The 15,288-nt window shown below is 40.5% G+C and overlaps 1 protein-coding gene across 2 annotated transcripts in view; it reads right to left on the bottom strand.

Annotated features, from left to right (window-relative positions):
• Positions 1–1,659: 1,659 nt before the first annotated feature.
• The window catches only part of NR2C1 (nuclear receptor subfamily 2 group C member 1), a 60,402-nt gene continuing 46,773 nt past the window's right edge, over positions 1,660–15,288 (bottom strand). The window contains exons 12-15 of one of the 2 annotated variants that reach the window (XM_056574321.1): positions 12,841–12,977; positions 11,009–11,146; positions 6,916–7,021; positions 1,660–2,586 (exon numbers count right to left, since the gene is read on the bottom strand). In XM_056574321.1, the coding sequence (XP_056430296.1) occupies positions 2,412–2,586; positions 6,916–7,021; positions 11,009–11,146; positions 12,841–12,977 (556 nt within the window). In that variant the 3' untranslated portion in view covers positions 1,660–2,411. The remainder of the gene's footprint in view (positions 2,587–6,915; positions 7,022–11,008; positions 11,147–12,840; positions 12,978–15,288) is intronic. The other variant, XM_056574320.1, reaches the window with a different exon arrangement.

The following is a 15,288-nucleotide window of genomic DNA, read 5'->3' as shown; positions in this document are numbered from 1 at the left end:
ACGCTTTCAATTTTGCACCTACAGACCCATATAAGGGCTTTTTTGCATCACTAATTGTACTTGGTAATGACATCAATCATAACAAAATTTACAGCAAAACCAAAAGAAAAAAATATTTGTGGGGTGAAATTAAAAAAACAAAAACACGATTTTGTAACTTTTGGGGGCTTCCGTGTCTATGCAGTGTACTTTTTGGTACAAATGACACCTTATCTTTATTCTGTAGGTCCATATGATAGCAATATTTAATATTTTATTACTTTAATAAAATGATAACTACATGCACCAAAATTAGTATGCTTAAAAAATATTACAGCTAATTTTTTGCGCCCTGATCTGTAGTTTTTATCAGTACCATTTTTGTTTTGATGGGACTTTTTGATAGCTTTACGCACGCAGTGGTACCACATATGATTATGTTTATTTTTTATTACATTCTTTTATTTAAAAAAATGGGAAAAGGGGGGGTGATTTAAACATTTATTAGGGAGGGGTTAATTTACTTTTATAAAAATAAATGTTTAACTTTTATTCCCATTATGGGCTATACCATGCAATCTTGCAATAGCATACAATGTTTAATACTGAGCTTTGGCTCGGTGTTATCGGTGCTCTGCCTCTCTAGTCTCCAGAGTCTGGCCAGAGCTTCAGAGCACCAAATCGGACGATGAGAAGGCAGGTAAGGTCCCTCCCCTTAGCTGATCGGGACCAGTGATTTAGCTACGGATGTCTTGATCAGGTCCACTGAGCTAACCAGCACCATTAACTCCCACATTTAAAAAAAAAAAAGACCCCATGTTTAATGCCGGGCATGGCTACCGTTAAAGAAAGACCGGTTAATGTCGGGCATCGTCGATCGAGCAGATGCCCGACATTAACCCTTTAGACACCGTGATCAAAGTTGTTCAAAGGGTTAGTGTCGGGCACCAGCCCGATTACGATGCCTGGCATTAACCGTGGTTTTATTTTTTTAAGTCCCCATAATGGGCTATACCATGCAATCTTGCAATTGCATACACTGTTAAATGCGGAGCTTTGGCTTAGCATTGATCAGTGTTATCTGTGCTCTGCTGCTCTAGTCTGGCCAGAGCTTTAGAGCACCGACCATTAACCGTGGGTCCTGGCTGCTGATAGTAACCGGGATCCACCGGATATGAAGAGTGCTCAGCTCCTGAGTATGCTTTAAACCCTGATAACAGGACCAGGGAGTACAGGGACAACCTTGATCCTTAAGGGGTTAAATGCTGCCAAAATTCAAACATGGAGAAAGTTGTTGAGACCTTTACTTTCTTATCATAACTAGTGGTTGACAGCTCTCCTTTTACACAAACTCTAAAGTGGAAGTTCTGTCCAAATCTCTCTGTGTTTGGGGGGAAAGAAGCATCCAGAAATTTCTCCTTTAGGGGAAACTCGAGGGAAAAGATTATTTATTTATCTTTTAAATCAAATGACTTCCATTTTAAAATCTTAAAAGGGGTACTTCAGGAAAAATATGTGTATATATATATATATATATATATATATATATATATACACACATACATACATATACTCCAAAGCCACAACACTACCTGGATATGTGGATATGTTCCCTGTAAACAATCCTGCCTGATATGCATGGTTCATGTGGTCCTCTTCTCTGGCTGGTTGATATTCTTTTCTGGGAGATGTAGGCAAGTAGAGGGAAGTATGGCAATCATTGCAGCACTGCTATGCCAGCCAGATCACTCTCTGAGAGCACCCCCACCCTCCTGCTTTGAGAGGTTTGCTTACCAATATTAATAAATGAATTTGATATTTAAATATATTGCATGTCGAGTCTTTACCTGCTTTACAACTAATGTCACAAAGACAATAAAATAAGGAAATGCATTTTTATTCCATGCAGGAACAAGGAAAAATCTTTTGAATTTAAAGTTTTTCTTTTAAGTTAGTACTGTGCTTCTTAGAGAATATGTACAAGATTTTCAATATTAAGTTAAAAAAGCTTCTAATTTAGAATATCCAAACAGTCTAAAATAAATTTATGTCTTTCACAAACCTGCTGGGACAGCTCAGTAAGCACCCAGGCAAGGCACGCAATAAAAACATGATTTCATTTTAAGAAATTATATTGCAGTGTACCATGACATGATATTCTAGGGGAGGGGAAAAGCGCTGCTTTCATTATATCCGACTAGGTAGCCACAGGCCTTCACGACAATAAAAACATGTCTATATATATATATATATATATATTTAATATATACACCGTGCCAAAAGGCACGATTAATCTATTGACAAAAAAAAAGACAGAAGATACGTAAGATATTTAAAGGATTGTTTTACACATACTTCAATATCTTGTGCATCTTCTTTCTAAAAAGTAATCAATAAACAAAATTCTTTTCAAGTCCTGGTTTGTACATATGCTATACAGTGATTCCAACAATCTGGCTGTTGTAGTCAGTGTTTTCCATTCGTAAAATGTATGGAATAATACTATCAATTTGAACATTTCCAATTAGGCCTGCAAAGAAGAGTTCCTCCATAACTGCTGCACTCATAAGTCTCAGGGCTGGCAATCGCAGTAAGAGACGAGAAAGCCTAAGAATAGAAAGAAGAGAAAAAATATTTAGTTGTGTCTTAAGAAAAAATACCACAGTAGAGAATAACTTGGGTACTGTATCCCAGAATAAATCTTACAGTATCCAAGAAAAAAAATTACATTATCTTTTAATATATTAAAAATTCCACAATTCATAAGTGAAAAAGTGACAAAATTATTCCTTAGGTTTTTTTTCTTCTTTTTGAAATGAAGGTTAAAGGGGTATTCCAGGCCAAAACTTTTTTTTATATATTAACTGGCTCTGGAAAGTTAAACAGATTTGTAAATTACTTCTATTAAAAAATCAATCCTTCCAATAGTTATAGCTTCTAAAGTTGAGTTGCTGTTTTCTGTCTAACTGCTTTCTGATGACTCACGTCCCGCGAGCTGTCCAGCTCCTATGGGGATATTCTCTCATCATCCACAGCTCCCGAGACGTGACATCATCATTGAGCAGTTAGACAGAAAACTTCAGAAGCTAATAACTATTGGAAGGATTAAGATTTTTTAATAGAAGTAATTTACAAATCCTTTTAACTTTCCGGAGCCAGTTGATATATAAATAAAAAAGTTTTTGCCTAGAATACCCCTTTAACCCCTTAAGGACCAGGCCATTTTACACCTTAGGACCGGAGCCTTTTTTGAACATCTGACCACTGTCACTTTAAACATTAATAACTCTGGAATGCTTTTACCTATCATTCTGATTCCGAGATTGTTTTTTCGTGACATATTCTACTTTATGTTATTGGTAAAATTTTGTCGATACTTGCATAGTTTCTTAGTGAAAAATTCCTAAATTTTATGAAAAAATTGAAAATTTTGCATTTTTCTAACTTTGAAGCTCTCTGCTTGTAAGGAAAATGGATATTCCAAATAAAAAAAAATTTTATTCACAAATACAATAAGTCCACTTTATGTTTGCATCATAAAATTGACGTGATTTTACTTTTGGAAGACACCAGAGGGCTTCAAAGTTCAGCAGCAATTTTCAAATTTTTCACAAAATTTTCAAACTCACTATTTTTCAGGGACCAGTTCAGGTTTGAAGTGGATTTGCAGGGTCTTCATATTAGAAATACCCCACAAATGACCCCATTATAAAAACTGCACCCCCCAAAGTATTCAAAATGACATTCAGTCAGCGTTTTAACCCTTTAGGTGTTTCACAGGAATAGCAGCAAAGTGAAGGAGAAAATTCACAATCTTCATTTTTTACACTCGCATGTTCTTGTAGACCCAATTTTTTAATTTTTACAAGGGGTAGAAGGAGAAAATTTATACTCATATTTGTAGCCCAATTTCTCTCAAGTAAGCACATACCTCATATGTCTATGTAAAGTGTTCGGCGGGCGCAGTAGAGGGCTCAGAAGGGAAGGAGCGACAAGGGGATTTTGGAGAGTACGTTTTTATGAAATGGTTTTTGGGGGGCATGTTGCATTTAGGAAGCCCCTATGGTGCCAGGACAGCAAAATAACCCCCACATGGCATACCATTTTGGAAACTAGACCCCTTGAGGAACATAACAAGGGGTACAGTGAGCATTTACCCCCCACTGGTGTCTGTCAGATCTTTGGAACAGTGGGCTGTACAAAATGTTTAATTTGCACAGCCCACTGTTACAAAGATCTGTCAGACACCAGTGGGGTGTAAATTCTCACTGCACCCCTCATTACATTCCGTGAGGGGTGTAGTTTCCGAAATGGGGTCACATGTGTTTTTTTTTTTTTGCGTTTGTCAAAACAGCTGTAACAATCAGCCACCCCTGTGCAAATCACCTCAAATGTACATGGTGCACTCTCCCTTCTGGGCCTTGTTGTGCGCCCCCAGAGTACTTTGCGCCCACTTATGGGGTATCTCCGTAGTCGGGAGAAGTTGCATTACAAATTTTGGGGGGCTTTTTTCCCCTTTTACCTCTTGTCAAAATGAAAAGTATAGGGCATCACCAGCGTGTTAGTGTAAAAAATTTATTTTTTTACACTAACATGCTGCTGTAGACCCCAACTTCACCTTTTCATAAGGGGTTAAAAGGAGAAAAAGCCCCCCAAAATTTGTTAGCCAATTTCTCCCGAGTACAGCGATACCCCATATGTGACCCTAAACTGTTGCCCTGAAATACAACAGGGCTCCAAAGTGAGAGCGCCATGCGCATTTGAGGCCTGAATTAGGGATTTGCATAGGGGTGGACATAGGGGTATTCTACGCCAGTGATTCCCAAACAGGGTGCCTCCATCTGTTGCAAAACTCCCAGCATGCTTGGACAATCAACGGCTGTCAGGCAATACTGGGAGTTGTTGTTTTGCAACAGCTGGAGGCTCCATTTTGGAAACAGTGGCGTACCAGACGTTTTTCATTTTTATTGGGGAGGGGGGCTGTGTAGGGGTATGTGTATATGTAGTGTTTTTTTACTTTTTATTTTATTTTGTGTTAGTGTAGTGTAGTGTTTTTAGGGTACAGTCACACGGGCGGGGGATTACAGCGAGTTTCCGGCTGCGAGTTTGAGCTGCCGCGCAAAATTTGCTGCATCGCAAACTTGCAGCCTGATACTCACTGTAAGCCCCCTGCCCATGTGAATGTACCCTGTACATTCACAGGGGGGGGGGACCTCCAGCTGTTGCAAAACTACAACTCCCAGCATGCACAGTTTATCAGTGCATGCTGGTAGTTATAGTTTTGCAACAGCTGGAGGCACACGGGTTGGTAAACACTGAGTTAGGAAACCAGATGTTGTCGAACTACAACTCCCAGCATGCTTGGAGTTGTAGTTTTTCAACATCTGGAGGACTATAGTTTGCAGACCACTAATACAGTGGTTCCCAATCTGTGCCCTTCCAGATGTTGCAAAACTACAACTCCCAGTATGCCAAAACTGTCCAGGCATGCTGGGAGTTGTAGTTCTGCAACATCTGAAGGGCCAGATGTTCCAGAACTACAACTCCCAGCATGCCTGGACAGTAAGGGCATGCTGAGGATGTGTAGTTTTGCAACATCTGGAAGGGCACAGTGGTCCCAAAACTGTGGACCTCCAGATGTTGCAAAACTGCAACTCCCAGCATGCCCAGACGCCAAGAGCTGTCTGGGCATGCTGGGAGTTGTAGTTTACAGGGTCCCAATGCAGCAATGCATGTCGCTTTACGGCGACGTGCATTGCTGTAAAGGGCCCGACCGCGGGTGAAGATCCACTCACCTGTCGCCGCTGCCCCCCCCCCCCCCCCCCCCTGCGATTGGTCGGTTAGGTCGGAGATCGGAGGAGGTGGCAGGCTTGTCACCTCGCTCCTAGTCTTTAGCATGGTCCTGGCTGTCTGTGACAGCCGGGATCATGCAAAATTACCGGGCGATCGGGTCCCAGAGACCCGATCAGCCCGGTATCGCCGCAGATCGCAAGGGCGATATCCCTTGCGATTTGCGTCGATCGCCGACATGGGGGGCCTACATGGCCCCCCTCAGCGTTTGCCCTGGATGCCTGCTGAAGGATTTCAGCAGGCATCCAGTTCCGATCTCTGCCCGGCGAGCGGCAGAGACCGGAAATACAACAGGATGTTCTCTAACATCCTTGGGTATTAAAGCCCAGGTAGTGAGGACGTTAGAGAACATCCTATGTCCTTAAGTGGTTAATATCGGATTACTGTAGGACAGGGACCAGTTGGGGTCTGGTAAATATGGAGGACAAAAGGATGGGATAAGGGTAGCTCCTCTGATCTTGCCCTGTTATACCCTATTTGGAAAGTGGCCCCATGCCAGAACCGCTCCCTATTACTTACTAAGAAAAAAAAAAAGAAAACTAACCTCCCTACTGAAGTTCCTGAAGTGACAATATATTTATCATCATTAGTCATGTCTGGTGCTTGATTTATACTTGTAACCAGAGGTCATTTATATAGTGTATGATCCTGTGGGAGCATGTTGTGCATAATATGTTAGATTAATACAGCTTCTATGCTAATAGGGAGAAGTTCCAGCGTGGGGCCACCCTTCTAAGGGCGAGCAATACTTGACAAAAAGGGTATAGCAGGACAAGATCAGGGTGAGCTAGCATTATCCTATCTGTCTGGCTCCCACATTTTTCAGACCTTAACTGGTCCCTGTCCTACTGTAATCCAATATTGATCTATGGTAGATAAGATCACATAAACCTTTATTCCATAGATTCTTTACTTCATTTTGAAATATTTGGGTCACTATTTCACTTATGAGTTGTGGAATTTTTAATATATTATTAAACGTTATGCCTTAATATGCACTCTTCTTTTGTGTTTATATTATATTGTGTCCAAAGACAAATGATAACCTACATACATACAAATGCTGTACGTGTTAAAACCGCTCACCTGTAAGTATCATCTGGGTATGTTTTTGTGACATAATCTTGGAATTCCATATAGGCTTTTTCTTGGAGCTTTTCAATATGAGATGGGGTTTCCAATCCAGGGTGATCTGTGAGTAAATTTAATGCAAAAATTAAGTCAAATAGTTGTACCAGTAATTTTCATTTGTGGACTAATACAACAGTTCTAGAGAGTTAAAGGGATTTTCACACAAAAATATTACCTGTTCTGCTGCTTGGCCCCTCCCTTGGCATGTCTTGGAAGATACCTTTCAAGACAAGAGGAGGTGGGTAATAATTTGCAATCATTGCATGTGTACAAGACCACAAGTCCACTAGCTACACAATGCCATGGAGACATTTTTCAGCTATTGGTCATCATCCGCATATAATGATCACGACTTGCTACTCGCCCCCCTCTCATCTCGGAAGGTATACCTCTCAGACATGGCAAGGGCAAAAGTGGAGCAGAACAGGGAATACCTTTTCTACTTACCGGACAACCCCTTTAAAAAGGGAGTATATATCTGCTGTGGATTTTCGTCAAAGAGTTTTCATGGAAAAAATCTGGCAGAAAAGTGGATAAAATTTATTGCAGATTTTCTCCATTGACTTTAGTGAAATCTGCAATAAATTTGCAAACACTGCAAATATGGTGCCAGTCACTACATATACTTAACCCTTTCTACACGTTTGTAGCCACACAATTTGATGTGGCTTAGCCACTGTAGAAATGCTGTGCCTTTTCTGCTGCAGAAAAACATAAGCCTTTCCACAGCATGTGGCCATACTCTATAGACTAGCCTATAACTGTTATTTAAAATAGAGACTTCGAGTGCTTAACCCCGTCCCAACCCAAGATGTACAGTTACATCATAGGTCATGTGAGGGAGCCCGCTCTTGATAACCAGCAGATGCCGACTGCTATATGCAGCTGACACCAGCTCACAATGACAAACATCGGAGATCAATGCAATGCTGGTCATTTAACAGTTTAGATGCCACGATCAATAGCGAGGCCTTTGATAGACCTCTGTGGCTGCCATGGCAGGTCCTGTGTAAAACCACTAAGGTCACTCATGAATAGGTTCCTTAAAGCATACACACAAACTACATATTGTTTTGCCAATTTAAAACAATGTTCATTAACAGAACAAAATGTACACTCCATAGGAAATAAAATCACATATACTGTAACATAAAAAGGGTGATACACCGTATTTTTTTAGGCGTAGCAGAAACCAGAGAGATATATTAGTACAGGGACGATTTTAGACACACAGTAGGTACCAATTCACCTGACTCCATCGTGTTGTTCCACAAGGGGAGATGTGGGAGATGTAGACTATGGCCTAGATATTTCAATCTGTCACAGACAAAAATGTATCTGACAAATAGCGACTAAACACAGCTCGTTGAGAAAAAAAAAAAAAGCTGAACTGTAATTGGTTGCTGTCAGACAAAAATCATTTATCTCTGACAAATTGATACATCAATTGATTAAGGTATCCTTCCTGAATATAGGTACAGGATTGTATTTCCTGTCTGACCATGTAGTGTACATTTTGTTTTGCTCAAGTGGATTGTTCTATATTGGCAAATCAATATGTAGTTTGAGCGTACACAACAAAGAACATATAGTTCATATTAATACAGGAAAAAGGTTGCCCATATCTTAGGCAACACATGTGGGAGGTTCAAAAGTATGACATTTGTTGTTTTAAATTTGCTGGTACTGTGAATGCCATTAAACTAGGAAAAGCACATGCATAGGAAATTATTACAATTGGAATTGAGTGTGATGCAACAAGTGTGCTAGGGTTAAGTGACTGGAATGGAAATTGTATTTTTATACAACAGGATCTCTGGTTGCAGTGCATAGTGTATCATATATGTGAAAGTTTTACTTATGTAAGTAGTATCTTTGTATTACATGTACTGTACATTTTACAGACGATAGTACCCTTTCCCCTTGAGACCATGAGAATATGTTTGTCACTCAAAACAGCTGTAGGCCATGGGAAGGAGCACATCTTCTCAGACTGGTGTGTTTTATGGATTCACAATAAGGGAAGAAGTTTTCAGGACTGGTGAGTGTCGCTGATAACTCTTACTTGGAATCTTGTAGATTTTATACTAAAGCTAAGCATCACCAGTACTCTGTATGGTGCCTTAGACCATGTTCACACGGCATAATGTCCGTGCGGAATTCCTCGAAAAAATTCCATTGATTTTAATGGGATTCTGCTGCAATGTGCACACAGCAGAATTCCTGCAGCAGTCATATCTATTCCTTCAGCGTCTAATAGATGGAAATGCATTTCCAACCGCTCCTAGCGCCCGTTGGAGCATTCAAATGTGTGGAATGTATTTTGCAGCCAGACATTCTGCACGGAATCAGCTGTGTGAACATGGCCTTGTATGGTTTTAGGTGTTAATAGTATATAAAAAGTCAGCCATGAAGAAAGGGCTGATGTATCAGTGTTTCTTGCACTGTATAAAAATAAAACACAGAAGTATACAAATTTGGTTTGGCTGAAATCATACTGACCTGTAGGATAAATTTATCATAACAGATTTACAGTATGGTGACTTATTTTCTGGAATTATAATACATAATATGGTAAAATGAAGGCTGTTGGTAAAAAAAAAAAAGCCCTCATGCAATTTTGTCAATAGATAAAAAAAACACGTTAAAGTGTACCTGTTAACAAAAATGTTTTATATAATGTAGATAATATTATATGAATATATCTGTACACCGGGGACAAGCGGGGCTCTGTACACCGGGGGCAAGCGGGGCTCTGTACAACGGGGGCAAGCGGGGCTCTGTACACCGGGGGCAAGCGGGGCTCTGTACACCGGGGGCAAGCGGGGCTCTGTACACCGGGGGCAAGCGGGGCTCTGTACACCGGGGACAAGCGGGGCTCTGTACACCGGGGACAAGCGGGGCTCTGTACACCGGGGACAAGCGGGGCTCTGTACACCGGGGACAAGCGGGGCTCTGTACACCGGGGACAAGCGGGGCTCTGTACACCGGGGACAAGCAGGGCTCTGTACACCGGGGACAAGCGGGGCTCTGTACACCGGGGACAAGCGGGGCTCTGTACACCGGGGACAAGCGGGGCTCTGTACACCGGGGACAAGCGGGGCTCTGTACACTGAGGACAAGCAGGGCTCTGTGCATTGAGGACAAGCGGGGCTCTGTGCAGTGAGGCTCTATGACATGCTCCCGGCTCACACAGTAGGATGATGGACAAGCCGGGAGCCTGCACAGAGCCCTGCTTGTCCTGCCCTCACTTCCTGTATTTGGACTCCTCACAGAGACAGCATTTTTTTACCCAAAAATACACATTTTTTAATGAATGTATATTACAAATATACATATAGTATTATCTACATTATATCAAAAGTTTTGTTAACAACAGGTACACTTTAAGAAAGAATACGTTATTTAAAAAAATTTAAATCAGTGGGTCAGAAAAGGGTTAAGGTGTGACCAGTAATGTGAATGTCTGAATCCCTTTTTTTTTTTTTTTTTTAGGAGACTTAGATTGAGAGTATAAAATCACCTGGGTCTGAAGGGCTTAAAGTGGGGCAAAGTACAATTACAGATTCATGGGGGGAATTTATCAAAACCTGTGAAGAAATCTAATTGGTTGCTATAGGCAACTGCACCAATTTTCTTCCTTTACACAGGTTTTGATAAATCTACCTCAAGGTCTTTTAAATTTACTGCAGTTTAAGGGTGTTTTAGAGGGGACAGGATCTTTTTAAGAACTTAAGACCCTTAATAACAGAACTCTCTAGCCCTGATTTTCTATTGTGAACTCGACCTGCTTTTGTCAGGTAGTGCGCCAGAATTTGTGGTGCAATACGCAAAACTTAACTGCCAGGCTTGAAAAAGGAGCATGGCTAGTTGGAAAAAATTGACATATTCTCACATTCAGACCTATTTGCTATTGAATTTACACAGATTCCTGTGAATATATGCCTGAAAATGCTTACAAACATAAAGATAGAAAATTCTTAGTAAGTGTGTTTCTTAGTAAGTCAGGGCTTCTATGTTAACAAAACTCTAGACTTAAGTCACATACCTGGACTAAATAAGACAATTGCTTTCAGGTAGGCATACTCGTAACCATCAAGTCCAAGTTTAACCATGCTATTGCAGAAGTCTTGAAGTTTAAAGATGTGGTCCATCACCAACTTTAATTTGTCTCCAGAAAGTTTATCTGTGAGAAGATATTACATCTTGTTTGTTGTATACTTCTGCTAATAACAAGTTACAGCATACGAAAACAGCAGGAATGCCAAGGAAAAAAAGTTAGTTTGACGCCCCCCTATGGTCTATGGTCACTCGTAATCCAAAGATCACGGGAGATCCCAGCACCCAAACCCCCCTGCGATCAGACATCTTATCTCCTATCCTTTGAATAGGGGATAAGATGTCTAGGGGCGGAGTACCCCTTTAAGCAAAATAAAAGAATCAAGCCTAGGCTTCGGGCTACTGTCACAACAGATCGTCTCCCTGCGATTGTGTCGTAGGTAGCAGATTCAAACACTACAACACCAATGGCACGGAGCTGCATTTAAACAACCATCCTGAAAGCTTTGACAGCTGTATATAAACCATTAATAGCCGGCATTGGAGATTGCTCCGTGCCAGATATTAACAGTGGCTGGGTGCCACCTGGTATGAATCAGGCTTTAGTCCAGAGCCCTCTTTATTTACCCTTAAAGGGGTAATCCACTGGAAAACTTTTTTTTTTTTTTTTTTTTAATCAACTGGTGATAGAAAGTTAAACAGATTTGTAGATCACTTCTATTAAAAAATCTTAATCCTTCCAGTACTTATCAGCTGCTATGATCCACAGGAAGTTATTTTCTCTTTGAATTAACTTTCTGCCTGACCACAGTGCTCTCTGCTGACACCGCTGTCCAATTTAGGAACTGTCCAGAGCAGGATAGGTTTTCTATGGGGATTTGCTCCTACTCTTTGACAGTTCCTAAAATGGACAGAGGTGTCAGCAGAGAGCACTGTGGTCAGGCGGAAAGGAAGTTAAAAAAGTAAATAACTTCCTGTGGATCATAACAGCAGCGGATAAGTACTGGAAGTATTAAGCTTTTTTTAATAGAAGTAATTTACAAATCTCTTTAACTTTCTGGCACCAGTGGAGTACCCCTTTAAATGACCCCATGATCTAAATAAATTTCATTGGTCGTTAATGGGTTAACAAGCTTTGGTAAAATTAAATAGGAGCTCTGATTAATAGTTATGGGCAACAAACACAGATTTACTACTAGACAGTTTTTGATTTTCTCCCCAGTGGCCCAGATTTGCTAAAGCTGTAAGGCAAATTGTTCTGGTAAAATTAAAGCAGAGATGTAATTGGTTACTATAATAAATCAGTCCAACCCACAGATGCACATAAGAACCAAGCCTTAGTAGAAGTAAAAACGCAATCTCAGGAAGATGAGGGTACTCCATATTTCAGATAAATAAGCTGAAAGAGGGCAGAAGTTGACTTACACTTGGCCTTCATTTAAATCAGGCCAACAGGCAAAGAAATATAAAGGACAATGCAATCCAGAAAAAGCTAACACGAACATAAAGTGCAATGGCAAAAAAGACAAATCCAGCAAATGCTAAATAATGAATTAAAATAATCCTAACCAATACAGCCCAGACCTAAGAACCCTTTGTATGTCTTCCTATTTGTCTATGGTAAGCCAACCAATACGTGGTCTTAAACTAAACAGTCTAAGGCAAGTCTAGGACTGCCAAACTCAACGTGCATGAGCCACATTGATATATAAGGTGCATTTATAAACTGTCTAGTAAGTTTACACTGTCTAAGAATTAGACAGTATTAGTGTTTTAAAATAATATGACTCTCAGTGTGGCAATGTAAGCAGAGGCTCTTACCATGCTGCATGCCGTGCAGGTGATTAACAAACGCTGTTAGTATAGTCGACACATTCATCACTTGGGAGCACTGAGCAAGACCAAGAGAAAACAGCTCATTCCAGCAAGCTTTCACTAGAGAGATGTTGACCTCTTGCCTAGTAAAAAACAGACAGTATACATACTTAGTGAGCGGCCTGTACAGTATTTCTGCTTCATACAAAGTGGACACATTTCTTAAGATAAATAAATGCTTATTTAAAGGGAACCTGTCAACATGAAAAGCTGAGCAGACAGATACAGTCATGGCCGTAAATGTTGGCACCCCTGAATTTTTTCTAGAAAATGAAGTATTTCTCACAGAAAAGCATTGCCGTAACACACGTTTTGCTATGCACACGTTTATTTCCTTTGTGTGTATTGGAACTAAACCAAAAAAGGGAGGAAAATAAGCAAATTGGACAGAATGTCACACCAAACTCCAAAAATGGGCTGGACAAAATTATTGGCACCATTTTAAAATTGTGGAAAAATAAGATTGTTTCAAGCATGTGATGCTCCTTTAAAACCACCAGGGGCAAGTAACAGGTGTGTGCAATATAAAATCACGCCTGAAAGCAGATAAAAAGGAGAGAAGTTCACTTAGTCTTTGCACTGTGTGTCTGTGTGTGCCACACTAAGCATGGACAACAGAAAGAGGAGAAGAGAACTGTCTGAGGACTTGAGAACCAAAATTGTTGAAAAATATCAACAATCTCAAGGTTACAAGTCCATCTCCAGAGATCTAGATTTGCATTTGTCCACAAAGCGCAACATTATCAAGAAGTTTGCAGCACATGGCACTGTAGCTAATCTCCCTGGGCGTGGACGAAAGAGAAAAATTGATGAAAGGTGTCAACGCAGAATAGTCCAGATGGTGGATAAGCAGCCCCAAACAAGTTCCAGAGATATTTAAGCTGACCTGCAGGCTCAGTGAGCATCAGCGCGAACAATCTGTCGACATTTAAATGAAATACTAAGGCAGGAGACCCAGGAGGACCCCACTGCTGACACAGTGACATAAATAAGGAAGACTACATTTTGCCAAAATTAACTTGAGTAAGCCAAAATCCTTCTGGGAAAACATCTTGTGGACAGATGACACCAAGATAGAGCTTTTTGGAAAAAGCACATAATTCCACTGTTTACTGAAAACGGAATGAGGCCTACAAAGAAAAGAACACAGTACCTACAGTGAAATATAGTGGAGGTTCAATGATTTTATTTTATTTATTTTTTTTGCTGCCTCTGGCACTGGGTGCCTTGGATGTGTTCAAGGTATCATGAAATCTGAGGATTACCAACGGATTTTGGGTCGCACTGTACAGCCCAGTGTCAGAAAGCTGGGTTTGCGTCGGAGATCTTGGTTCTTCCAGCAGGACAATGGGGCAGATTCATCAAAACCTGTGCAGAGGAAAAGTTATCCAGTTGCCCATAGCAACCAATCAGATCGCTTGTTAAACTTTTCACAGGCCTTTCTAAAAATGAAAGAAGCGATCTGATTGGTTGCTATGGGCAATTGGGCAAGTTTTCCTCTGCTCAGGGTTTGAAATCTCTCCCAATGACCCCAAACATATGTCAAAAAAGCACCCAGAAATGGATGGCAAAAAAGCACTGGAGAGTTCTGAAGTGTCCAGCAATGAGTCCAGATCTAAATCCCGTTGAACTCCTGTGGAGAGATCTTAAAATTGCTGTTGGGAAAAGGCATCCTTCAAATAAGAGAGACCTGGAGCAGTTTGCAAATGAAGAGTGGTCCAACATTCCGGCTGAGAGGTGTAAGAAGCTTATTGATGGTTATAGGAAGTGACTGATTTCAGTTATTTTTTTCCAAAGGGTGTGCAATCAAATATTAAGTTAAGGGTGCCAATAATTTTGTCCAGCCCATTTTTGGAGTTTGACATTATGCTCAATTTGCTTTTTTCCTCCCTTTTTTTGGTTTAGTTCCAATACACACAAAGGGAATAAACATGTGTATAGCAAAACATGTGTTACTGCAATCCTTTTCTGTGAGAAATACTTCATTTACGTCCATGACTGCATATATATTATCTCTTTGTGGGAAAAGATTCAGTAAACCTTGTAATTTTGAAATCCCTGTTCTTTTTATTCTTTAGCAGTCCAGGAGACAAAGTCACTTAGTAATAGGATCACCCACTGGACTCCTAAGCATGGAAAGATCAGAGCTTTCAATGAATAAATTAAGTTATCCTGGAACTTTTCCCACCCAGATATATGTGTTTTAGTTCCTTCTGCTCTATAATATGATTTTGGTGAACTAGACTACATGTCCAACGTGGCAATTTGCTTTTAATCTTTTATCTGGATTTAACCATTTAAAGGGGTATTCCGGCCCTAAGACATCTTATCCCCTATCCAAAGGATGGGGGGATAAGATGTCTGACCACAGGGGTCCTGCCCCCTCCCTTCGAC

Source organism: Hyla sarda, chromosome 4 (assembly GCF_029499605.1).
Source record: "Hyla sarda isolate aHylSar1 chromosome 4, aHylSar1.hap1, whole genome shotgun sequence".
NCBI lineage: Eukaryota > Metazoa > Chordata > Amphibia > Anura > Hylidae > Hyla > Hyla sarda.
The sequence above is the reverse complement of the archived record's forward strand: the minus strand, read 5'-3'. Positions and strand labels throughout refer to the sequence as shown.